General features: G+C 41.4%; 1 protein-coding gene across 7 annotated transcripts in view; it reads left to right on the top strand.

Moving 5' to 3' along the window:
- The window catches only part of CELSR1 (cadherin EGF LAG seven-pass G-type receptor 1), a 164,940-nt gene that overhangs the window by 70,138 nt on the left and 68,609 nt on the right, over positions 1-26,193 (top strand). For all 7 annotated transcript variants that reach the window (XM_039726848.1, XM_039726846.1, XM_039726842.1 and 4 more), the window contains exons 3-4: positions 19,326-19,548; positions 23,934-24,049. In XM_039726848.1, coding sequence (XP_039582782.1) covers positions 19,326-19,548; positions 23,934-24,049 — 339 coding nt within the window. The remainder of the gene's footprint in view (positions 1-19,325; positions 19,549-23,933; positions 24,050-26,193) is intronic.

The raw sequence follows: 26,193 nt of genomic DNA, 5'->3' as shown, positions 1-26,193 counted from the left end.
GATGCCTTTAAGTTCCATGTTGCACAACAATGTTCTGTTCATCAAACCCAAATATCTACCCACATATGGTGTCCATTAGTTCCTTGATTTTCATCCCCTTTACAGAGCAAGTTTGAAAATGTTATCAACAAGTAATCTATTCCCAGAAATATTTCATGAAGATACATTATTGAATTTTGTCCCAATCTCCTTTAAGTATTGTTATTTTACCTATGATTTTAATAATTTCTTTAATATATTCACATCCATTTGCAAGTTCAGTTTATAACTATTAATCATAATGTTGTGTTTTCAGCTTGGATGTGAATTTATTGTTTACAGCAATCCAGATTTTCGATCTATTTGAATTTAAATATCATATATTGGTTTCAATAGCAGCAGTGTGTGTTGGCTCATGGAATGCAGTGGCCATAAATTGGAATGAGCAGGGAATTGCCAAGTCTGAAGGTTGGAAGATTCTGGTATTACTGAAATTTTATCATGGTACTAACTTGGTGTAGTAACATACCAGTATGAGGTACCTACAAATCTTTGAATTAATTGTAAAAGATGAAATATGAATGGTAATAGTCTATGAAATACAGCCTTCTTCGGGAGCTCTCATGTTTCCATTTCCTATTTAAGACCCTATATAGAAAACTAATTATAAGAAAATACTAAGATCTGTCATCTCTCTGGGGAGATAGGCTGCAATTTGGTGAGAAATCACTACACAATCATAACCCTGTACTGATTCTATCTGACTAGTCACCTGCTAAAAATATAGTGTTTATTTCCTGTACAAGACAATTATGTCCTATCTTAATAGGATGGAATTTCCCTCTATTTTTCTACCCTGCTTTGAAGCCCTCCATTTGGTTCCATGTAATTGTTAGTCATTTATACATGATGAAAGTTTCTCTGTCTTCAGGAGTCTTCTGTTACGGGCACAAAGGTAAACTGAGCTTCCACAAGGTATTTCTGAAACCTGATTACTGGCTAGGCTGGGGTGATTTGGAATTCACTTCCTGTGATGTAAGGACATGAGTGAGGAAGTACATATATTTTTAACCTTTTTTTTTCAGACTTACAACTTCTTTATATACAAATCAGTGTGGGGAAGTAAGCAATGTACACAGTAATAGTTGTGCCATTGATGGCAGAGAGCTGTATGCATGACTAAAGGTTAAAGGATGTCATTTTAGTTAAGCAAACAAATTTATTGAACAATATATGAAGCCTGTATAATTTTTGCAGCTTCATTTCATATATCTTTGAGCACTGCAGTAGCAGCTGAGATGAGCTGTAGGTGAAGGCTTAGACACAGATGGAATTGTCTGTACTCCCCAGGGAGCAATGCTGCAAGTGCTTCATGTCATCAACACCTGTTTTAGGGACATGGATGCCACAGCACTTCCTTCCAGCCCCATCCTGGTGCCTGCTATGGAGCACACCACTGTAGCTATAAATCAGCACCTTTTTGGGTGTGAATTCCCACTGTTCCTGCCCTGCCATGAGTGGGTGCCTCCTCCAGTGCTGTTCTCGTAGTCCTCCTGCTCAGCAGCCACCAAGACTGCTCTGCTCTATGGTCATGTTCCCAAAAAGCAAAATTTAATCAACACAGAACAAAAGCGCTCTAATGGAAAAGAAACCCCACCAACTCCTGAAATAAAGAAGAAATTCAATGTTCCCACAGTTCTCCTTAGCATTATCACATTCTCTCTGCCTCCTTTGCTATGCAACCCCTAGCAAGGAGCAGTTTGTAGGGGAAAAAGACCATCAGAGAATTCCCCATATCCTTTGCATCTCTCCTTGGATTTCACTTCAGAGAGAGCAGAAATCTTACATAGTTGCAAATCTTCCAGTAATCAAATACAGCAATTAGAGATCTTCTGTGTGTTACACTTTTTTCTCTCCTAATTTGTATTTGTGATACCATATTGACATGAGGAATCATTACATCTAATGTGCCTGCTATGAATTCAAACTTTGTGTCATGAGAAGGTAATTATAGCTGGTTTCTCAGCATCCTGCCAGAAGTTCCTAATCATATTGCTTCGTAAGCTCTTGGTGTTTGGCTCTTACAAACACAGAACATAAAAGAACATAAAAGTAAATGTGAGGATATCTTCTGCCTTATCTTTACTTATATCCATTCTCCAGATAGTAATTTCTCAGGTCACTCTGATACCAGATTCTCCTGTTTCAGGCCAGAGAGATTTATTTCAGGGAATTTCAGCTTTCAGGTAGAGAAATCTGGCAGCCACAGTAGTCATAATGAGTGTTTTATCTTGTGCAAGAAGGTCTGAAATTCCACTCTCAGTTGCACTTCTGCAGCTTGTTGGCATCACAGGTATGTAACAGCCAAATCCTGTACAGCAAATCTAAATTAGATTCCTTCCTCACTGCATCTTTAACTCCTTGTTTAGCTTATGGAAGGCTGTGGTTTCGTGACAGCAAGTATGAACAAAGGTTATCCTTACTGGCCTATGGGGCTTTGACAACATTTTGAAGCAGCTGTGACCAAGTTTTTCTTTAATACAAAACACCAAACAAGAAATTCTGTTACAAACACTGCCATGAATATAGGGACATTGTCCCTGCCATGTGACAGTTTCATTGATCATCTCTCTCATTCTTCATTCAAATATTAAGGGAACACAAGAAAGATACTGAATTGTTTTGTATCCTTGCTGCCTTTACAGTGTCTTTTAGTCTAGGTCTTCAGAGTTATGCTACTGGATTCCAAATGGTTTTACATACTAAAGAGATAAAAACCTAGGCAAGGTCTAATACTCTAAAAAACATATAGTCAATTTTAAGAGTTTAAATACAATTACAGTTATTAGAGTGCTGGATAATTTGCAGTATTTCCAGATTTTGAACTCTTAATGGGGTTTTATGAAGTTTTTTCTGCTGATTTTGGATGTAGGAAAAATTAAAGAAGAATGCTGACTAACTTTCATTGTTTCTCAGTGCCTCAAGTAGAATACCTGGTTGCCTTACCTTGCAGTTTCTGTATGGCAATACTGTGAAAAAGCTGGTGGAGGGTGATTGCATGTCAGTGAAGGTCTGGACAGTGTTGAAGATTTAGATATTTTTCTATTTTTTCTTTCTTTTTCAGCAGTGCTATGCCATGCCATTATTCTGATGCTTGTAGTGAATCTAGGTCTTCATAACAGCATCACCACTTCCTTTGATTGTTGTAGACCTGACTCTCTGCACCTTCTTCACATCTGATGGAAAGATAAATAATTGTTTTCTTGTAAGATCCATCCTTACAATTAGTACTCCTTGGCTGATGTCCCAGCATAGTCTTTTCCATCCATCTTCAACTTTCTCTGTTTCATCAGCCCTTTTCTGCCTTTAAGCAGTTATCTTTGCTGGTGTAGACATGGCAAGCTGTGCCCCCACACTGGCAGCAGCTGTGTACAGCCAGGTGCCTCTGTTTCCTCCCAGCCCCTTCCAAGCCCCGAGTGCTTACAGGACTTGGGTAGCTTGCAAGGGCCCCAGAGGCAGGGAGGTGGATGGTCCAGAAGCAGAGCTTAAATCCTCCAAACACTTTTCAGAACATGACTGGTGTAAAAGTTGGAAAAGGCTATCATTATTGTTATTTATTATCTTCATCAATGACATAGACAAAGGGATTGAGCACACCCTCTGCAGATTTCTCAGGTGACACCAAGGTGAGTGGTGTCACATTGACACACCTGAAGGATGGGATGCCATCCAGAGGGACTTAGACAAACTGGAGAAATGCATGGGATTCCCATGAGAATCTCATGAGGTTTAAGAAGACCAAGAGCAAGGTCCTGCACCTGGGTTGGAGCACCCCTGGTGCCAGCACAGGGGATGAACAGATTGAGAGCAGCCCTGCCAGGAAGGACTCAGAGGTGCTGGGGGTTGTGAGGCTGGACATGAGCTCCAATGTGCTCTTACAGCCCAGAAAGTCAATTGTGTCCTGGACTGCATCCAAAGCAAGTCAAGAGCAGCTGAGGAAGGGCCACTCCTGGGCTCCCCATGGCTGGAAACTTGGGGGGGGGATCCTTGTGGAAGGTTCTTTCCTGACATGCATTCTCAGCAGAAGTCTGTGCGCCCACTCACGCAAGAGCAGCTGAGGAAGGGCCACTCCTGGGCTCCCCATGGCTGGAAACCTGGGGGGATCCCAGTGAAAGGTTCTTTCCTGACACGGATTTTCAGCAGAAGTCTGTGCGCCCACTCACATGGTGTGTTTAACTCACAGATTTGCTGTGCATGTTAAGACAAGTGCTTGCTTCTTTTTGTGGCAAGGTTTGCTGTTCGTGCATGCAGGGATGGGGCCAGCACACCACAGCCTTACAACCAGATCCAAGTGATGCTGCACTGGGGCTGTGGCCCGGATATCACAACTGCATGACTGCTTCCTCCAGAAGATAAGTGAAACAATAAAAACAGAGTAAAAAAATTCAGTCAAATTCTCAAGTCTCTTATTGTCATGTTTCTGTTGATTCCTGTCCTGTCACCAAGTCACAAAACATGAACGTTGCAAATCTGGAATTCAGTCAAATTCTCAAGTCTCTTATTGTCATGTTTCTGTTGATTCCTGTCCATGTCTGTCACCAAGTCACAGAACATGAATGTTGCAAATCTGGTGTTTATGTCATATTCTCAGGACTCACTGAAGAAGTCTCCCATTCCTCTGGGTGGGTTTTTATCTGGAGGGCATGTCCTTCACCTAATCTTCAACCTACGCTCACTTGTCAGGATGCAAAGAGCCTTTGCTAATTGGATTACTGCGGTGTATTTGTTGACAGTTTAGCTCTCAAATGCTGTACATGGCTTGCAGCCTTCACAGCAATCTGCTATGCTTTTTCTTAAACCTAGGCAAAGAGTTTTATCGCATTACCCTCCTCCTATGTGCATAAACTAGCTACTGTTTAAAGTTCCACAGTTTTCTTGGTCATGTCCAAACCCTCCTTGCCCTCACCCCAAGGTGCTGCATGTGGGATGGTCTTTGATTCAGCTGACCTGCTGCAAGTGCTGGGGGTTCAGATGCCTCATCTGGAGCCTTGTGTCTTATCTTCCTTGTCCATGGAAATATTTGCATTGATCAAAGTCCTTTGCTGTCATGTGGAAACCTAGCTACAGACCTCATGTTGTGTTTGTTCTTTTTAATTAGTTTTATAATTATTTGACAGGACTCATGTTCTTGCTGTGTGCTCCTGCAGTGGAGGCACGATGGGTGCTTTGTAGAAGCAAGTAGCAGATCACACACCAATGTAATCACTTAGCTCTGGTTTCAGGAGCTACCTTAGTAATTAATCTCCAATATACTTATGAATTCAGCTCTTCCAAACAGTTCCGTGTCCAGGAAATCCTTCTTACTGATTATGGCTTATCTTCTTTTGCTTCTCCATAAGACAGCTGTGGAGCTGTCTTCTTCCCTTTATTTGGCCACTCCCCTCATTTGTCAGCCAAAGAGTCTATCACTGATAATTTTACACTTTCTCCCCAGATTTTGATTAAAAAAAAAAAAAAAAGTAAAAGTCGCTTGTAGCTAGAATTCAGTAACCAGGTAACTCAGGCAGTAACCTGTTCCAGGATGGTTCCATTCTCACAGTGACATTTTTACACTTGCTGGCTTCTAATGCCCTTGGTGAGATCACAGGGGAAGATGGAGAGAAGGCAGATTTTTGGCTGTGGGCTGTACAGTACAATGTCAAGGCTTGCTGACCTGAGGGGCCTGCAAGCACGTGGGACAGGGTTGTAGCTGAGGGACAAGTGCTGCCCCAGCTCTTCTACAGTGCAGTAGTTTAGGTGCTTAGTATCTAGCCCTGATGGCCAGGTATAACCTCAGGATGTTGTGGGTTGGAAGGGACCTCTGCAGATCAGCTAGTCCAAGCCCTCTGCCATGGCTAGCATCAGTTTCAGTCTCTTTTTTTCAAGTTGAATGTCATTAAATGGCTGTTGTGAAAAGAACGCATTTGACCCTGACACCATGCCCAGCTGACTCCTGTTTGCTGTCAGGCAGCCTGTTCTGTGTGAGCAAGGCAAGCTGCTGAGCTGGCATGGGTACCTGCCTGCCCCTGGCACTGACCTCGCTTCCCACCCTTGGCAAGGAAATGTGCTGGGAGTACGAGCTCTCCGTGGTGTCCAGTGGCCGAGAGACACAGGGAACACCTCAGCTTTCCTGCTGCCATCCTGGTTAACAACAGACTGGTCCAAATTTAGGATTCCCTTTATTCTAGGGCGTGTGAAATCTCTTTTATTGTACTTTATTGTGTATGACATTGCTCTGTCAGTTTCGAGCAGTTTCTTGAATTATTTTCCTGGTTTTATATTGATGGTATTTCTGTTGCCACACCTAAATGGGACTCACAATTCTCCCAGGCTTTTTGAAAACCTTTGTTATAGTGCATTTTCTTATCATCATTGGTCAAAAACGTTGGAAGTGAAGTGTAATTAATCAAAGTGGAGGTATTTGATATTATAATTTTATAGGTACATGTAAAACCCCTCCTCACTGATGTAGCTAAATTCCCACACACTGTCATAATTGTGAACAGGAATTACACACACAGATCCTTGATCTGACAGGAATTACACATATGGAGGTTTGTTTTCATTAAAATATTTTAAATAGCAGTTTATTAAACTACAGCAAATTTCTCTGTGACCATAGTTTACAATTGTGTTTTCATAAATTGAGCCTTGTGCCATGTAAGATTTAGGGGTTTGTTTCCCACTGTTAAATTTCAAAAAGGTTAGCTGGATAAAACTTTAAGCTGCACAAGTGCATTCTCATTACCCAAACATACGCTTGTTAAATGTAAAAACAAGTTAGACTACCCCTTAAGTAGTTGTGGTTTTTTCTCACTGAAAACAAATCAGAGAAGAAAAAAGGAGGAGGAAACGAGAAGAAAAACCCAAAAACTTGCCTATAAGTTATTTGTGCAGAAGATAAAATCATAATGAGATAGTGTTTTTTTTCCAGTATACCTTATGTTCTGAAAATCCCCTCACAATGTTCACAGCAGATCAGAGGCGAAAAAAAAAACAGAAAAAAATTTCCAGGACGTCTGAAGTGAAATATTCTAGATCTTCCAAAACAAAAAAGAGATTTAGCTTCCAAGCATCAAGGTAATGGGGCTCCTTTTCTCCTGTCTGCAAATAAAAAAACTGGGAAACAAAACTGGGAAGCAGTAAGACTGAATTATGAAAAAGATGTTGGACTTCTATATAGATATTTATAATTCCCAAATTAGACATTTTTGTTTTCATCCGTGGATAATCGGGAAAGTGGCAGGAAGGATGGTTGGGTGCAGAGATGAGGGTATCAGGATGCTATCCTGTTAGGAAGGGAAAAAAGCATGCAATAGTTTCTTGTGTCTCTGTTCTTTGTGTTATGATGATTGAAAGTTTCGACAGTTGAGCACCAGACTGAGGCACTTGGCCTTGAACATCAAGATAATTACAGTTGTGCAGAGCGTGGTGGGAACCACAGCCTCATTGTTGTTGCAAATGCTCTTTTGTTTGGAGCATCATGGTTCAGTGGCTGCATGGAGCCCTGCTCCTCCTGGCGCGGGTTTTGTACGGCGACCCGAACGCGGCTTCCAGAGCAGCCACAGGCTGAATCCCCAGTGTCTACAACCCAAGACGAAGATACTTTACTTCAAGCTGTCTCTCAATTCTCCATAGAGAAGCTTATGAGACCTTTTATACAGCATTTTCATATAGTATAATTAAAAAGCATGTTTTAATTAGATAGGCCGGCTTCAAAGGGTCAGCACAACTGATGTGCATATTGTAAGAAAGATGAAGATATGAAGATGAATGCCTTATATTAATAATTAAACACATTAATTGACACAATGAAATGTATTAACTCTAATAAGATGGTAATCATTTAAGGTTACTTTAAAATTGAATGGTATTTAACAAAAAGGCTGAATTTTAATTCACTGGACTGCTGTAAGCAGAGTTAAGTACAAGCTGTAAAGCTGGCTGGATTAAATTTTTATGAGTCAATTTAAAAATACTTTTTAAGAAAGTAACTTTTGAATTTCCATCTGTTCTGTAGGTATAAAATACATGGATTTTGAGATTCTCTGTGCAAGATGTGTGTGGCATTACAATCTCTTTTTCACGACTCATTAAGAAAAAGTCAGTTTCTCTGGTTAAGCTGCTTTCTGTTTTCAGTTTGTGTTCCTGTGCTGTGTACCAAATATTTTTGAGGCTACCAAACCATAAGATTACAGGATTATCTTTTTAACCTTAATCCTTTTAATTTGACAAACAAAGGGACATTTTTGATTGGTTTTTTTCCAGAATTTTCTTTCCATGTATAACGATGAGATTTTGATCAGCATCAGATTGTTTTGCCTGTGCTACCTATCCCATGATGCTAAACCACTGAACTATGATTCACAGTAAAGACAGTTAGACAGTGCTTTTAAGTATACCTTTATTTTAAGCTGGTAATTCTCATATAAAATAAAATATAGAGCTCTGAACTGCCAGCTTTCTAACATGCACTTACAATGGTAGATTGACTTTAAGCATGGTTTTCTCTTGCATTATTAATATTTTATGGCTTATCTTCAGTTATTCGCACTAATTGGCCATTATGCTTCTTTCCACCAGAGCTTCTGGGACCACCTAGGGTGTGAAGGGGCATGGTTTGATTTGGGGCCTGCCTGGTTCTAAATTGCCATGATATTTACCATAGTAATGGAAACACAGAAAATGGGAGAGTGAGATTTTCCTGTGAAAACTTCTAATTTTATGGAAAACACAAAATGCTCTCACCAGCCCTCCTTTAGTGGAGATGTATGGAGTTAGATGCTTATGCAGTCAGTCCCAGCAGGCTGCTGGAGACAGGGGGAGATGGATCTGTGTTTTGTCTCCTGTGAGCTGAATCTTCATGTCTGTGACAGTTACATGGAACAAATTAAGTGGAATATTAGTGAAATAAGGGCTGAACTATCCTAAAGAAAAGAGCAATGTTTGCCCTTGAAAGGGCAAACTGATCTTTTCTGTGTATTCTTTAGCCATCATTTTTCATCTTCTTTCTGAGGGCAGTTATTTGCAGACGTGTTGTCTTTTTGAATTGCTTTGAGATGCTGACTTGATCAAAAACAAGTACTAAGAGTTTTCCTCTTGCCCACCAATTTAGGAACTGGGAGTTGCAACCCTTTGGTGATCTCTGTGGAAAGCAGCTTAGGGAAACCAGGCTGAAAGTGAGCAGGAAGCCTGATGGTGCCTGAAAGTGTGTCTGGTTTTCCAGCTCCTGAGTTCCTGTTGATAAAAGATGTTATTGCACACACACCCCTGCCCCTGCCACCACGCCTTGCTTGCTTTCCTCATTCACATAAATAGTTTAATGTATTTTGAAAAGCCCAGTGGGAGGCCAAAACAGCCTGTGGAACAGCAGCCTTGTGGAGTTAATGGTCTTGGCAGTGGCATTTGGTGCCCAGGAAGAATTTCAGCTCTGTGGCATGAAATAATCTTTCATGTCATATGAGCAGAAGCACAATGAGCATGTCCCCTTCTTCTCCCTTGCTGCTGCCCATGGAAGGAGGTGAGAACTAGGCCTGGCAGGTGGTTCCCATGCTGGAGTGCCTGCAGGTGTGCAGGGATGCAAATATGGATCAGCCTGCAAAGGTTGTCCCAAAGGGAATCTGTCCCACCAGCCATGGTGGCTGCTCCAGCCTTTGGCTCCCTCCATGTGCCCCTCTTCAAGTAACACTCCTGGAGAGGAATTAAGGGCACAGAGAGCCAAGAAAACAAAATATAATAACAGATGAATATATAGTAAAGGTAGAGAGTGATCGTGCCTCTTAAAAATAAACTGAGGGAGGGATATTCTGTAAATGAATGTGTTCCAGCCTTTGGCTCCCTCCATGTGCCCCTCTTCAAGTAACACTCCTGGAGAGGAATCAAGGGCACAGAGAGCCAAGAAAACGAAATATAATATCAGATGAATATATAGTAGAGAGTGATTGTGCCTCTTAAAAATAAACTGAGGGAGAGATATTCTTCTGTAAATGAATGTGTCATGCAAAAGGATGCTTTGTTCTTACACCTCCAGCTTCTTCACCAGTTTTAAGGAGGGATTTTTAGGAAGAGATTTATTCCAAGTAATAATGCAAATTGCAGACACAATGGCATAATCTAGTTTGAGATTTGTCTTTGACATCTATAATAATGTTATCCCCCTGATAATACATCCAGAGATAAAGCTTAGGCTTTTATTGAAAGGCTTCATTACCATATCTTACGCCAAATCACTGCAATTTGCATTATGATGAATTGTCTTACATGTAAACCTGCCATAGAGTTCAACATAACAGGAAATTTTTGTGCATTTCTTTTTTCTCATGTGTATATTTGTATTGTGTTTAGCTCTGTGAGAGAGACAGAACCTAAAAGGTTTCTAAAGCTTTACCTTACAGGTGAAATGCAGAAGGAGATGACACCTTGCAAGGGCCCCGTGCATTGCAATAAATGGTTCAATGATTTAGAGAGCTCAGCAAACATTGTCAAGTCAGCCAAGAGTAAAGATGAAGACATTAAGAAATTACCCACTGGACCCCGTAGGGCAAAATTTGTTGTTAAGTAAAGTGTAGCAGGCTAAAGGCTTGGATGTTAAAGGCCTTTTCCAACAAAAATGATCCTGTGATTCCATGGGTTTTTCTCCTCCACCACATCTAAAGCATCCAAAAAAAGTGCTTTTCCTCAGCATTTCCTCAAAAGCCTGGGGGTGGTTATGTCTGGTGCTGTGGGAGCAGGCAGCAGGGGGAAAGCAGACACATTGTGTGCACCTGCCCACTGCAGGACACCAGTGCCCAGGTTTCACACAGAGATGTCTCTCTGTGAGTTTGCCATTGAGCATGTGCCCCTCCTCTGCAAAACAACCCTCTGGAGCTTTTTTTGCAGGTATTGGCACCAATCCATGGGCTGGAAAATCATGAGTTACCTATTTTTTTTTTTTTTGCCAAAACATGTGGGCTTCAGAATTGGGTGTTTTCTTAAATGGAGAATATTTTACTGTGGCATCTGGCTCCTTGCTTGCCATCGTGCTGTCAGGAAAAAAAATCACAATACTCCTGATAAATCTTGATTTCACTTCTAGTGCTCACACCATTCTGGCCTCATGACTGGAAGGTGAAAGGTGAATTGCCTGGTGTATACCGAGTGGAAACTTAATGCCTGGGAATTTTTAATCCTCAACAAATACACAAGGGAGGGAAAACAAGTATTCAGTTGTGACTTTTGTCTATGCTCTGATCTTGCTGGCACTGGTGGAAATTGCATAGGAGAATGAGGTTTGGTGACCATGCAGCATTGACCATATAGCTTCTTGAGAACATGCTCATAATTTCTGAATCCACAGACTAATTCATTTCTCCAACAGATGTGCCCCAAATATCACTAATCCTCCTCAGTATTGTTTCTTCTCCCTCGCACCTCCCCCAATTATTCCTTCTCATTTAAATGCAAAAACACAAAACAACCCAAATCATCAATCCATCCATCCTTCTCTGCAGGGTGTCTTTTGTTTTGCTTTGTTTTGCGACCAGGGAAGGGGAGGAGTCCAGGGAAAGTGGAACATCTTTGCTCAGGCCAGTGCTGCTCTGGGATCCTGGGCCTGGTTTGGGGCTGTCACAGGGCAGGCACCATTGCAGTGGCTGCTCTGCATGTGCATTGCCTGGAGCAGCTGGAGAGATGGAGACCTGCTTTTGCTACTTTAGCTTTTGTAAAACACAGTTTAGCTTGGTTTCCAGTGGGGAAGGATCAGCAGGTAGAATGGGGTCCTGGCCTCTCCCTTGCCTGTTTGGCCCATGGGATGTTTTCATGGTGGTCCTCCTTCCCCTCACAGGAGCTTGCAGGAATTCAGAGCAGCCACGGTGCAGAGGTTTTCCTTGAGGACCCTGGTGGGAAGAGGAATTAGGAAGGCTCAGGTAGCATCATCCTGTTGAGGTGTGAGTAGGAATAGGAGCTTCCTCAGAACAGACAGTTTGGGCTAGAATTTGACCACCAAGAGCTCTCGTGTACCTTGGGACCAGCAGATGACACCCACAGCTTCAGAGGCAAATAAAATAAAATGCCTCTCATATTCATTATTTTAAAGCATCTCATGATTAAAAATCTTAACCCCTTATTTAGCTGAGTATTATGATTTTTGAAAATCTGAATCTGAGTTATTGGGGATGCCTAGGGGGAACTTTATGGGAGCACAGGGAAGGGAGAGTGTGATGGTAAAGGAGAGGTATAAGAGATATGCATTTGTATCCAAAAGAGCAGTGGTGTCTGCCCAGTTTCTTCCCACCAGCTCAGAGCTTAGTGCTAATGCCCACGGAAAATCTAAAGCAGATCCAGAGATAAAAGAGTGATTTCTGGAGTATCTTATTATTGACTCATTTCTACATATCACCTCAGAGAACTGCTTGGCAAGCTATATGCATAGTGCGACAGGAATGTTTTTGCTGTTACTTTGCTTAGTGTTATAAGGTCAGGTTACTCTCTTGTAAATACATAATATTAAATCTGGAGTGGTTAGCAACTGAAATTCTGCAGGACAGCTGTCGCTGCAAGTCAGCAGTTTGAGTGTCTGTGTCTGGAGTATGTCTGTGTAGGTATTTATGTATTATTTTGCTTTAACCTGTTTCTCATAATATGACTTTATAAGTCAGAAAGCAGCAAAGGAAGCAGAAAGCAAAAGAAAGGAGGGAAACTCTAAAGCAGACCTTAAGCTGGTGTTTCTCCCTATAAGAGGATTTGGAATAATTTTAATTAACATAGATCAGTCCCAGTTCTAAAAACATAAACAAATGAGAAAAAGAAAAGACTGAAATGTATTTGCCAGTTTTAAGGTTTAGTTGCAGTGTCATTTAGAAACCTCACAAAGTCATGACTGTCAGAGTCATTAGCATGGAGTCTGCATGGCCTCTCTGCAATGGCAGAGGGGTTTGGCCCTTGACCTGTAAGGAACCCAGATTTTGTCTGTTGCTCAAATAACACTTCTGAGTCACTCATGTAAAATGGCACATGAATTTAGTTGTCCCTTAATTAATCTCTGTCACTAGTACACCAGTAGCTTCTAGCTTCTATTTGATCGAGTTTCTCCATCATTCAGAATGAGCTGGCTAATGTTTCTGGGTAGCTGCTCTCTAACTTCTCCCATAAACCCAGTAGATGTTTGTTTGTCTGTTTGTTTGCTTGTTTGTTTGTGTCATATTTCATTGGTAATTGGCATTTGCTGCCAATTTGCTGGAAAGTAAAGATGACCTCCCAGTATATTCTGAGGGTAGACTCACGCACCACAGAGCCACTGAATTTCCCTCTATGGACACAGATTCCCCATGAATTTCCCTTTATCGAGTCATGAATTTCCCTTTATGGACAAAATCCGATGCTAATTTTTACTATTAGAATTGCACCTATGTTTTAGGCAATTTTTCCTGTAGTACAACCAAGTACAATCAGTGGAGAGAGGTGGGTATCTACTGGAGATGTTAGTCCAGTTCTAAGGCAAGCATTGAGCCACTAGACTCACACATGAGCCATCTAAAACGGCTTAAAGCTGTATTTCCATAACAGTTAAACCATTCTAAGAATTCCTGGGTGCATGGTCCGGCCTCCTTCCCATGTGCTTGCTGTGCTATTCATCCCATCAGTCCTAGAAGGGACTTAATCTGAGGATCACTAACACTTCAATAAAGAAATGAGCAGTGTTTTGCCATCTTAGCTCTACAAATCAGTCAACTGCAGAATTACATGAATGCCTGCACAAGGGAGGGGGAGGAAACTGCAGCATGCTTGGGGAAAGGAGGGGACTGTGGTAACTCCCACTCATCTGAACTGTGGTGAAACCACCCCTAAAGCGCAGGATCCCAACCTCTTTATCTCTTGTCCCAGCAGAGATTTCCAAGCTGATTCTGCAGCTAATTTATTTTTAACAACCTTCTTATTTCTTAGTGCAGTGATTGCTTTGGTGCCAATTGTCATGTAAGGTTAGTAGTGCTTTAATTACTAGAGGAAAAGGAGGATTGATTTCCCATAATGTGCAAGACGGCAAATACATTTTTAATGTAGTTGGTTCTTTATTAGGGCAAATGGTCAATAGGAATTGTTTGAAGAATTTAGTTGTTCTATTTCTTGTTTCTCCTTTTGCCTTAATTCTTGTGGATTCTCCTTTCCACTTTAAAGTATATAATTTTAGGTCGGCTGCTTAAATCAGCTTCTCAACATGCTGTATATTCTGACAAAGCAACTATTAACATAGAGAAAATTAATATGTGTCTAGAGTGAGTGGCAGGATGAGGAAAGGAGAAAATAATCAGTTCAAACAATTACAGACAGTGAGTAAAAAATTAATGTGTCCAGGGAAACTGATGAAATAAGAACATCAGTGCAAATTTGCTGCTTCATGTAAATATATATTTAATGTACTATTTCAATTGTATACAATCAGAGAATAGTAAAAAATTTGAGGACTAGTTCCCAAACCAGTGTATTGATGAAACACACTGCAGTAAACTGATGTGAAGAGGAATTCTGTATTATTTGGATGCCATAATCTTGTTTCCAGCAGGCTTTCAAACATTTTATATCCTTGTTGTAAAGTCAAACAACTCATCAGCAAAACCACAGTCAGATTTCTGCAAAGAAATCCGGCTCATTGGTGCACACCAGTGTGTTGCTTGAAACCCACAATGTTCAGCTCACAAGGCATTTGCAATTGTGAGATTATTGTCTCAGTTTTAAGACAGCTTATTTTTATTTTTTTTCACTTTTTTCATCACTATTTGTTGTTTATTAGTTAAACTTTCATGACTTTATTTGGGAATGGTCAGAGGAAGACCAAATCTAGCCAGCCTTTGTATTTGCCTGTTCTTGTTATTTTGCACCTACTAGCATCGTGTCCTCACTTACATAAACTTAACAGGAACTTTATGGCTAACACCTTTGTAGCATTAGTCCTAAAATTGAAGAGGATAGGTATATATTAAAGATAGGATGTTTGTGAGTATGATGCAGTGTCCAAAGCAACTATGACATTTTGATCTCAAGGAAGCACTACATAGAGAGGCTGCAGAAAAGCCACAGGACTAGCTTTAAAAGTCATCAATATTGATTGGGAGCCTATAAGTTCAGCTACTGCCATGTCTCAGTAAATAATTTTCTGGCAAGGGCAGAATTTTTTCAAAGCCCAGGAATCTGCTGGCAGATAACAGGCAGCCAGGGCCCGTGTTATCTGAGAGTGCATGCTTTAGCTTTAGCAGCTGGAGTGGCTGAGCTGCACATCCCCTGCTTGGATCTCACAGAGCTGTGATGTGTAACTAGTTTGCTCAGTGATTCCTAAAATGCAAACCAGTGTGAAAAATGAAATTATATTAGTCAAGGAAATGCTGTGAGGAGCAAAGGAGGGTTTCACAGGCTGGGTGAGCGGCTGAGCCATACTGCCATCACCAGTCTCACAGACTGACCTCAGGCTGTGTGTGACAACTAATTGGGCTGTGCTTTTATCACCCCAGACCCTCCATACCCTCGCTGCACAGCAGCTCTCCCTCTTCTGCACTATTTTTTCCTACCAGACTGTAAGGCCACCCTTTTGATGGCACATCCCAGCCCTCCGACCTTCAGCTGCAAGCAGGCACACAGGCGCTTTTCATTCCCAAAGGCTGGCACATGCAGCTCCTTCCTTTCCTGCTCCCCAAGCAGCTCTTCCCTTAGGGCCTTCTGACTCCAGCCAGCAACCAGCTCTTCCTTCAAGTCCATGCAGGCTTTAGTTCAGATTCTGAGGATGGTTTTTAGGCTGTGCCTCAAAACTCCCGCAAGGCAGAGCAGTGGGACAGTGGTGTGTCCGAGGGGAGGTGGCTGCTCTTGGAAGTGACAAACCCAAGGGTGACACAAAGGTGCCTTCTGTTGCCACTTCTGATCAAAGCAGTGCTTCAAATTCTTGCTCAAATGGCTACTCCAAAAGGCGAAAATGCTCTGTTTCTAAATAATTCCAGGCACTTTTGGAGAAAAGGGTAATTAAGGTTTCAAAGTTTAAAAAACAAAAGGTTTTTTGGTAACCTTTGTGCCTTGAGGTACAGAGACAGCTTGGATTTATTGTTGACATTTCAAAACCACTATTTTAATATATTTTGGTAAATACACATAAAATATGAAAATTCAACATCAAAGAATATGCATCAAATGCAGTTCTCATTTACATTACAGACTTAAGAGAATTCAGAATAATTTTAGTAACTGGGACATCAATGATGCTACAACTGAATAAATATAGGACAAAGAATCCTGAAGTATATTATTTTAATTTACTTCTTTACACATCACAATGAAAAGAAGTAATAAAAACAATGCAATATAACTTTTCTGTAAGTTTTTCTCTTAAATAGTTTTATGCCTGTATAGGTATCTAAACAAACAGTCTATACATTCTTGTTATATCACAGTATTAATACAAAACCATCAATGACTTCCAGCTTAGGCTTTTATATTTCACTTCTGTATTGCCATGGCATTTCCACAGCATGCTGCAATGCCAGGAATCTCTCCTTTTAGCTCAGCCTTTTTCTCTCAGTGTGTTCAAGCCTTCATGTTATTTGCTTTTACAAAATACATCATTCAGTTCCCAGAGAGCCTTGAAGATTACATTCTTCTGTGAGTCAGGGAGTTATTTCACAAAATATCCTGCTACTTTTTTTAAAACAACAAACCTCTGTTTCTTCTTTCTTTAGGAATTTTGTTTTTCCACTTTTTTGAGAGTTTTGGTACACAAGATATGTGTATAAGGGCTGAGGTTATGCAGTGGATCATCAACAAGTTCTTGCTTTAGTGTCCTCTTAAAATATACGATGCATGTGTGCACCATATCCAGTATACTGGGAGGATGATAAATACAATTTTTTCCAAAAGAAACACATTATAGAACATTGAAAAATATTAAGGAAAGTGTATCCACATAATCTTGCCTGATATGTAGAGCTGATAAATGGAAACAGGAAGATACTTAATCAAGTGATTTTCACAGCATTTCACTTAATATGTTAAAGTGAGAATATAGGAGCATGAGTGCTGAAGGGAAAAAGCTCTAAGCACAGGCTTGGACTCAAGGCTCTGTGGGTCATTAGTTCAGAGTATTGCACAGAGCAGGTCCATCCTCCAGAGCTGGCCCCACCTGGATGGGGTGTGCCTGGCTCCTGATCACAGCAGTCTTGTGTTTGCTCCTGCATTTTGCCAGCTTAAGCTGTACCTGGTCTGAAAGGCACGTGATGTGGATGCAAGAAGAAAAAGGCAGCGAAGATGGAGAGCCAAAACCACAAAGCTGCCCACCTCACCTTATCTCAGAAATCACTGCCCCCGGGGCAGTGGCCAAACCAGCTGCAAACCATGGCAGCTTGCAGCCTGGCACGGAAAGGAGGTGCAGACCCAGCTCTGGGTGCAGCCTGCCTCCCAGTGTGGGCAGCCTTGGCGTGGGAACCTGTGGGAGCTGGGCTGTGGAGCACTAAATGGAACAAAACTTTCCATTTAAATTTGCCTTTGTTAACGAGTCACTGCCCACAGCTCCTGCTGCTTTTACTTTCCTGCAGGAATGTGTTTTCACGGTTTTAACTGTGCTTGGATCAATAACAGGACCACGGAATGGTCAGGGTTGGAAGGGGTCTCTGCTGCTCCAAACCCCTGCTAAAGCAGGTTTACCCACAGCAAGCTGCACAGGATCATGTCCAGATGGCTTTTGAATATCTCCACTGAAAGAGACTCCAAATCCTGTCTGGGCAGCCCATTCCAGTGCTCTGTCATCCTCAAAGGACAGAAGGTTTTTCTCATTCTCAGATGGAACCTCCTGCTTTTCACTCTTTGCCTGTTGCCCCTTGTCCTGTTGCTGAGCACTGTAAAGAGCCTGTCCCAATGTAATTGTATCATCTGGTGGCCAGTGGTCATGCAAACATTGAAGTGTTAGAAATGTATTCCTTCAGCTGGCTGTGTTCAGTAGTATTGTTCTGATTTAATTGTCAGACACCGTTACTGGGTTAAATTCAACTGTATATGCCACCTCCAGTTTCTCTGAACAGTTTTACATGTGGGATGTGAACATACCATAGGAAGACACATGTCAAAACACCAATGTTAACTAATTAATTCACACAGAGGGTTTGGCTTTCTGTACAATGATTAATCCAGCAGCTGCTTTTGTCCCAGACACAGCAGATATTTTAAAATTAATATCCGCTGTACATTTTTTTTTTAATTGGGATTTATTCACAGATTTTGAGCACAGGATAGAAACCCATGGCATACATACAAAGCAAGACACTGCATTCTTTAGTATTGTATTTAACACATCCTACTACATGCTTTGGGGATGAATAAAGACAAATCATTTAGGGGTGAAACAACTTAGCAAGTGGCATACAGAATCCATAACTTCTGTGGAGAGTTAATGTGCCCTTCTCTGAAGGGTTCAGAAAATTGTCATCACCTGCAGGATGCATGTGTGAGAAAAGGTGGAAACAATCCCTATGTCATCTGTATCCTGCATTATTGCTATAGACATTTTGAGAGCTTTGTCATGAGCTCAGCCATGTCCTGCTGCCACCGTGGGCAGCAAAGCCAAATCCCATTCAAGAAAAAGTGCAACCATTTATCTGTTTTATACATTTCCAACTATAGTGAAACACCAAAACAATTTGCACATATTTCGTTCTTGCTATAGACATTTTGAGAGCTTTGTCATGAGCTCAGCCATGTCCTGCTGCCACCGTGGGCAGCAAAGCCAAATCCCATTCAAGAAAAAGTGCAACCATTTATCTGTTTTACACAATTTCCAACGCTAGTAAAACACCAAAACAATTTGCACATACTTCAGTTGACAGAAAATGTGCAGGGTTTTTACCTCCTCCCATCTCAATCTGTCACCAGGTCTGTATTTGTCACTCAGTTTGGAAGCAGCCAGAGTCATTTCCAACTATAGTGAAACACCAAAACAATTTGCACATATTTCGGTTGACAGAAAATGTGCAGGGTTTTTACCTCCTCCCACCTTGATCTGTCACCAGGTCTGTAGTTGTCACTCAATTTGGAAGCAGCCAAAGAATCTGAAAACCATAGGCCAATGTTGTTGGATATTTGCAAGAGTATTGCTCAACAAATCATATTCCACACTTCCCTGAAAATTCAGACTTGAAGAAGATGCAACATTCTTACCCCCAGCAATCACAGGCTTGTACTTCAGTTGCTTAGGGGATCAGGTGCAGAAGTTTGACCTGTAGCAGAGCCACTTGGGTAGCTGAGTGTCCCAGCTTGGTGCTGGGGTGAGGTGCCCCCTTCCCTGATGTCCACTTCTCCCGTTGCAGGAGAGTACTGCGAGGTGAACGCGCGCTCCGGCCGCTGCGCCCCGGGCGTGTGCAAGAACGGAGGAACCTGCGTGAACCTGCTCATCGGGGGCTTCAAGTGCGAGTGCCCCCCGGGCGAGTACGAGCGGCCCTACTGCGAGATGACCACCAGGAGCTTCCCCCCTCAGTCCTTCATCACCTTCAAGGGGCTGCGGCAGCGCTTCCACTTCACCGTCTCCCTCATGTAAGTCCCAGCGGGGAAGGGTTCTGTGGCTCCAGCTTGGGACTGTTTGTCACGTACTGATACCCACCAAAGGCCTACCCCTGAAGGTCCCCACTGGATTTCTGACAGTGACTCCTGTGAGCAGGCCATGTTATTTGAAAGCATTTGATTTTCTGCCCTGCTGTGGATGTTTCTGTGTTGCTGACTCACGACCTTCCCTGTTGTAACACTCTGGCCACCCATCACCAGCCTTGAGCTGCAGAAGTGCCGGGGTGAAAGTTGTGTTTGACACTTTTACTAGCTGGGCCTTTGGCTTCCTGAGCTTCAGCCCAGCTTCAGAATCAATCCATTTGTGCTCCTTGTTTGGAAGCACTCTTCCCTTCTCCTGTTTCCCCACCTGTGAGAGGACCTGAGCATGTCAGGCCATGGCTGAGCACAGTCTGGTCCTTCTCAGGTTCTTGCTTTCCAGTGTTGGGCTTGGGACAACCTCAATGATCCAGCTCCTCACTTAGCTCCTTCTGGCCTTCACACCTAGGTCCTGCTTCATGTCCCATCCCAGCTCCCAGGCTCTAGTCCCATCCCCATCCCATCTGCCCCGACATCCACATGTTGGGCAGTCTTCTTCTGGGCTCTCACTTTTCCCCTGGGGGTGCTCAGGTAGGCAAGGAGGAGCCATGATAGCAGCCACAGTCATGGGCAAGGGCTCTCCCTCACCTGGGAAAAACCCCTCTTCTGGAGAAGACTTCTTGGATCACAGGGCTTGCTTGGTGTGGAGCCAGATCTCCAGGTGCACAGATGCCTCTTCTCTGGAGAGGAGCTGGGCTCTCAGCTTTCCCAGGGTTTAGCTGGTCAGGATTGACTTTTGGTTTTCCCTCACTGAGGGAAAGCTGAGTAAGCAACACAAAATGTGTTACTCCTGACCCCAAAGAGCAGAGCTGGGGATTTTTGGATAGGTACAACAGCAGCTGCAAGGGCAGACCTGTGTGTGTTTCTGCTCAGAGAAAGTGCTCAGGGAGGTCAGACAGTCTTCAGGCTTATGTCTCCTCCAGCACCCAGCCATTACCCGGTGTTTCATATCTGTCAGGAGCCAAGTCACTTCTTTACAGCATGCTTTTCAATCCTGTCCTTTAGTATTGTTTACCTTCCTGAGCTAAAATCCCAGGGAGACTCTCCAAGTAGTGCTCCTTGTAAATGTTCAAGGCCAGGCTGGAAGGGACTTGAAGCAACCTGGTCTAGTGGCAGCTGTCCCTGCCCATGGCAGGGCATTGGAACTGGATGGTCTTTATGGTCCCTTCCAACCCAAACCATTCTATCATTTCTACCATTTTATCTTTCATCTGCCTTAATCCTAAAGTCAACATTTTATGGAATCTTGAAATTTTGGTTAAATCGGAAAGCAGAGATGTGGTTTGCACACAAGCCAAGGCAAGGGAGAGTTGTGCCTGTGAAGATTGTTTTAGAGCATCAGGTCTAAGCACACAGGAAAAATTGAGGAGCAAAAGGCTCTGTTGGATTTGTCAGACCCACAGTGAGAGCAAACAAAGGCGCAGTCTGGGCTGGCTGCCAGCATGAATTGCCTGCACTACCCTTGACTTGTCCCCTCAGCCATGAGGTGTCATTTTTCAGGCTTTTGGAGAGCTTTGACGTTTAGGTTGCTTCAAGTTAAAATTACTCAAATGCCCTGTGTAGAGGTTATTGAGAAGTAGCAAAGTACTGTACAAAGGTAGTCCTTACACCAGGGCTTCTTCACCATCTTTAGAATCACAATGGCCTATTTAGTCATGAGCTAAACACTACTTACTCCATTTGGTGTGACTATAAGAATTCTAGGCCGTTATGAGGTTCATTCCACATTGTCTGGAATGGCGACACATTTAGCTTTTCATACCTGAAGTTCACTTTTATTTACACTAGCTGTTTCTTTGGCTTTTATTATCCTTCAGTGGAGGAGGAAACATTATGTAAGGATCAGCAAGAATTAGCAGTTTGACTGCTTATGAAGATGATTTAGCATTACATATTTTGTGATTTGGGAGCATTCATAAAATCCCAGGGCGTCCAGCTTCCCTCAGCCTCCAGTGGCTCATGACCCACTCCTAGCAAAGAGCAGAATATTTGCATTGTCCAGTCTCATAACTAAAATGTTTTTTAAAAGTATTTAGGTTACTGACCATGCATGTCTTTCTCCTCCCAATATCATGTATCTTCCTTGCTTAATTCCAACACTTACTACTCCTTCACTCCACTAGACACTGTTAGTGGAGAGGTTTTCAAATTATTTATGCAAAATTCTGTAAGAGTCTTTTGCTTCCTGTGTCATGAAATGCAAGATACCCCTGCTATTAAAAACCAATTTTTTCCTCCAGCTGGTGGGTGACAGCGAGACAAGTTCCAAAGCAGTAGTGCTTTTAACGAGTATAATATAAAAGTTGCTTTTGACTAGTGGCAAAGAATGGAACTGAGCACAGACAAAGAAATATAGAAAATGGCATAATAATGTAATGGTTTAATGAAGAATGGTTTCATACTTAGTATCGAAAATGGCTTATAAATGTAATGGTTTAATGAAGAATGGTTTCATATTGTTTATTTATTATTTATTCATAAAATTATGGTAGGAAATTGTAAGAATATGAGACAATTTATTCAAAAAAACTAAGGTTCCTGTTATTGCTGCCAGGCTAAATCTTCCTGCCCACTGTAAAAGCACCACTTGTATTATTATCTTTTCCTTTGCTCATATATATTCTGGATAGATGTGATCAAAATATTTGGATGAAGCAGTTATTAATGAAAAAATAGGCTTGGGAAATGTTTTACAGTAACTGTATTCCTTTGGATGAAATGTTTGATGGTGAAAAGTGAGAACTAAATCCATGTTTTGATAATACTGATATATTTCAATGGTATTGCTGTAATTAATTTAGTTTGCATTTTATCGGTATACTAATACACTATTATAAAACTAGAAATAAATATGTATATAAAAACTGATTAAAAGTAATCAAAACATTAATTAATATTTTTATGGACTATAATGCATATTCTTTGAAATTTGAACTTTACAGAAAATATCAAATTTTTTACTTCTGTTTTTTGAACCAGAACAATTCAATAGCCTTTAAAAACATTTAGAAATATATTAATAAAATTTCTGATTTCCATGTAGCTCAGATTCTGAAAGGTCTCTACTCAGTGTTATCCACGGCATACATATGTCTGACAAAAAATTCTGGTAAAAATTATTCTCTGTCTTTGAAACTTTTTCTTTCAAATACCAACCCTGGTATTCTAGAATACTGCTTGATTCCCATTCTCCAAAATGCAGGTTTTGCTGCATCACGTGAGAGTCTTGCTATTAGACATGATATGACAGGCACGAGAGTCACTTCTTGTGTCTGTAGAAGACAAATTTCATTTCATTAGCTGTGTTCAGCATTTCATTCATTTGTAGGAAAAGTGGGTTAATTTAAATCAGGAATATTTCCTGAAGTTCACGATACAAAATCAGACTAAATTGCCATTGGGAAACACAAGAAATTCCCATGGTTTCTCTTTTTTTCTCTCTTTATCTAATATTTATCTTTGTGAAAATGTTTATGTAAAGTGTAATTTTTTTTTTGCATTTCTGAGTAGATGAAAGCTGTGTGTGACTCTCCAGAGATAAGAGAATTCAATTAAAAATATAAAATACAACAAGCAGATATTTTTTAAATGGTCTGTGCTGACAAAAAGAATAGGCTTTTTTAAAAGTGAGGTTTCCCCTTTTTCTACAAGAAAGATACATCCCATATTAGTAGCACAGGAAAAACAAAATCCAAATGCACCTGTTAGTGCTGATCTAGTGAAATAATTTGAGTGTTTATTTTCCTTCTTCCAGTTGACTGACCTGTTGATTGACTAGCTCTGATTTTCCACATGGCATTATTAAAGTAACTCTTATCTTTCTTTCCCCTTACTTCCCCATCAGGCTTTTTTAATCTGTTGATGACTGTCCTAGCACGCTGTAGCATTTAGACAGCAAGCAGGCACCAAGGATCGCCCCTTTGAAGTGAAAATGCTTTCTAGCTGTCAGACTGTTTGCAGAGTGTAGTAAGTGCTACTGTTTGGCCAGTGTCAGATACTGCTGTTGCATCTTGTGTCTGCCTAATTTTAGCCCTCGTGAGGGTCAGCAGATCTTTGCAGAGTAGATTTCTGTAATTTCCATCTGCTTGCCTTGTTGATTGTGAAAGAGTAGATTTATCCTGCGGCTGACTCCTCAGTTTTACAATTTTCAGTCTGAAGATTGATTCAAAGGCTTGTTTATCTGCCAAACACAATGCCTTCTTTCTTCTGGGTGACTTGACCATCAGTCTTTAATCCATAAGCTGCTGAGCACAAACTAACTCCATGTCTCTGTGTTCTAGGTTTGCAACCAGGGAGAGGAATGCTCTCCTCCTCTACAATGGGCGTTTCAACGAGAAGCACGACTTCATTGCCTTGGAGATCATTGAGGAGCAGATCCAGCTCACCTTCTCTGCAGGTGAGCTTTCACTTGAGTCGAGCATTTCTGCTTCAAGTCAGAAGATCCTCTCAAGCCGTTTGGAAATGCACTTCAGTGATTTTATATGGCTATTTGCTGCCTCATTAATTTACTGGCTGACATTGCACAGTAAACAACTGATGCCGGGTGTACTCCAGATTGTAGCGGTTTGTGGCGATTACGCTCGCTGTCGTAGGCAGGAGATTGTCAACATATCAGCTATAAAAGCCAGAGTTTATGACTACTATAAAAGATTGGCACTAGCCTGAATGTTGGCCTCCAAGCCAATGTTTGCTTACATTTAAATGAGACTTCATTTTATCATACTGTGATAAATGTTATGTGTTTATGCATTTTTACACTACACCATCAGAGGTGCATAAATGTTATCTTAAAAATCTACGCAAGCCAAAGGAAAAGCTAGCAGAAGTGAAAATGGCCTGCCATTTATTAGAGACTGAGGAGGAGCCGTGCTGTCTCTAGAATGCATTTCTGCCCTGGAGAAGCAACTCCTCTTAGAAGAAGCCATAAACAACAACAAATTGAGGAGAGCTGCATGCTCATTGCTACAGTGGGCCAGGAAACAACAAGTGGCAGCTTTGGCTGCTTTCTGCACTAGGACTAAGCCAGTGCCTTTGGTGCTTGTAGGAGAAGAGAGAGGGGAGGGCTGACAAGCAAAGTTCAGGCAGGACATATGCCCAGAAGCAGATCTGTGCTTTCAGTGGCAAGGCTTTGGTGACTTAATGAAATCTCAGTAGTGCAGACAAACTCTGGTTGTCACAGGTTTAAGGTATTTTTCTCCTGAGACTAAAACAAATATCTGGAAAGGGCTGTTGTCCTGTAAGTCAAGTGGAGTTATGTGTAGGTCAAGTGAAATATTTGTGCCTCTATATTGGACACATAATTCAGGAAATAATCCTGCTATTTCCCATTATCCATATTCAGAATAGACATGTGGGTTCCAGTCAACTCCTGTTTTATTTTTGTGGAAAGTGAGACATTGCAAGCAGTAAAGCCATAGAAGCAGAAGCACAGCCTACATTGGTGTTGCACACTCATCACCAGTGATGGCTGCTGCCCTCAGACCCCATGGTAAATCCTGTGTGACCCCATTGATTTGCCAGCAATGCTGAGTGCATATGTGGGCCCTTTGGGTTGCAGATATCTGGTTACATTTCCCCTTTATTATCTCAAAGTTGTCCAAATTAGATTTTAAGGCAGGTTTCTGAATGGATTAGTGTAAGGAAATAACATGCTGCAGAGAGATGTTCTTTCTTCTGTAGCTCAGCTTCACCTGTCTAAACTTGAATCAAATTGCTTGGAAGGTACCCTGAGGATGAATGGGAAAAAAATAAATTCTGCTTGCACTTATATGCATTTAAATGTGAAGGAACTCCTTTAAGATACATGAAACTAAATTTAGATTTGCACTGCTGCACCTGAGAGCAGGTCTGGTCCTGCATATTACAAATGGTATTTTCTTTGGAAGGCGAATGGTTTATGTTTTATAGTTTTAAGTGGCTTTTAACGAACAGTACAAGTTTTGGACACCTGATCTCACTGTGTTACATGTCGCAACAGCTTTTTCACAGAAAGCAGAGCGAAAGGATTGCAGAACAGTGATCTTCCTTTTGCAGACACTTGATAGCTGAATAAAAAGCCCAATTATTTGTATAGATTTTATCACTGATTGGTAAAAACCATCACATCAGGATGTCATACATCCTCAGCTGAAATATGTATTGTTTAAATAACAGAAACATATGGGATGGCAGTTAAAAGAGAGTAGGGGACACAAGAGTAATACTTGACTTAGGTATTTGTTGCAAATACAGAGTTGAAAGTACATTTTAAGCTCAACAATACCATGAGCTTTGTTAGTTTACTGGGGGAGTTACTTTTCCTGTGGTTTATTATGTAGAATTTTCCAACTGTTTGGGAAAAAAAAAAGGAAGAAAGAAAAAAAAAGTGAGCAATCCCTTCTCTGTGCCAGGCCTATTATGTACTTTCAACATGAATGTTTATTTTGCTGCTACCTCGAAACAGATATGCCTGGTTACTGAGCTGGGTCTGCTGACTCTGTCCTGGCTTAAAAGCTTCAGCTTTCCAATTTCAATGGCAAAGTCTTGCTTTCAAATAAAAAC

The sequence above is a fragment of the Passer montanus genome, unplaced genomic scaffold, assembly GCF_014805655.1.
Source record: "Passer montanus isolate IOZ18808 unplaced genomic scaffold, ASM1480565v1 scaffold6, whole genome shotgun sequence".
NCBI lineage: Eukaryota > Metazoa > Chordata > Aves > Passeriformes > Passeridae > Passer > Passer montanus.
This window is presented reverse-complemented; position numbering and strand designations above follow the sequence as displayed.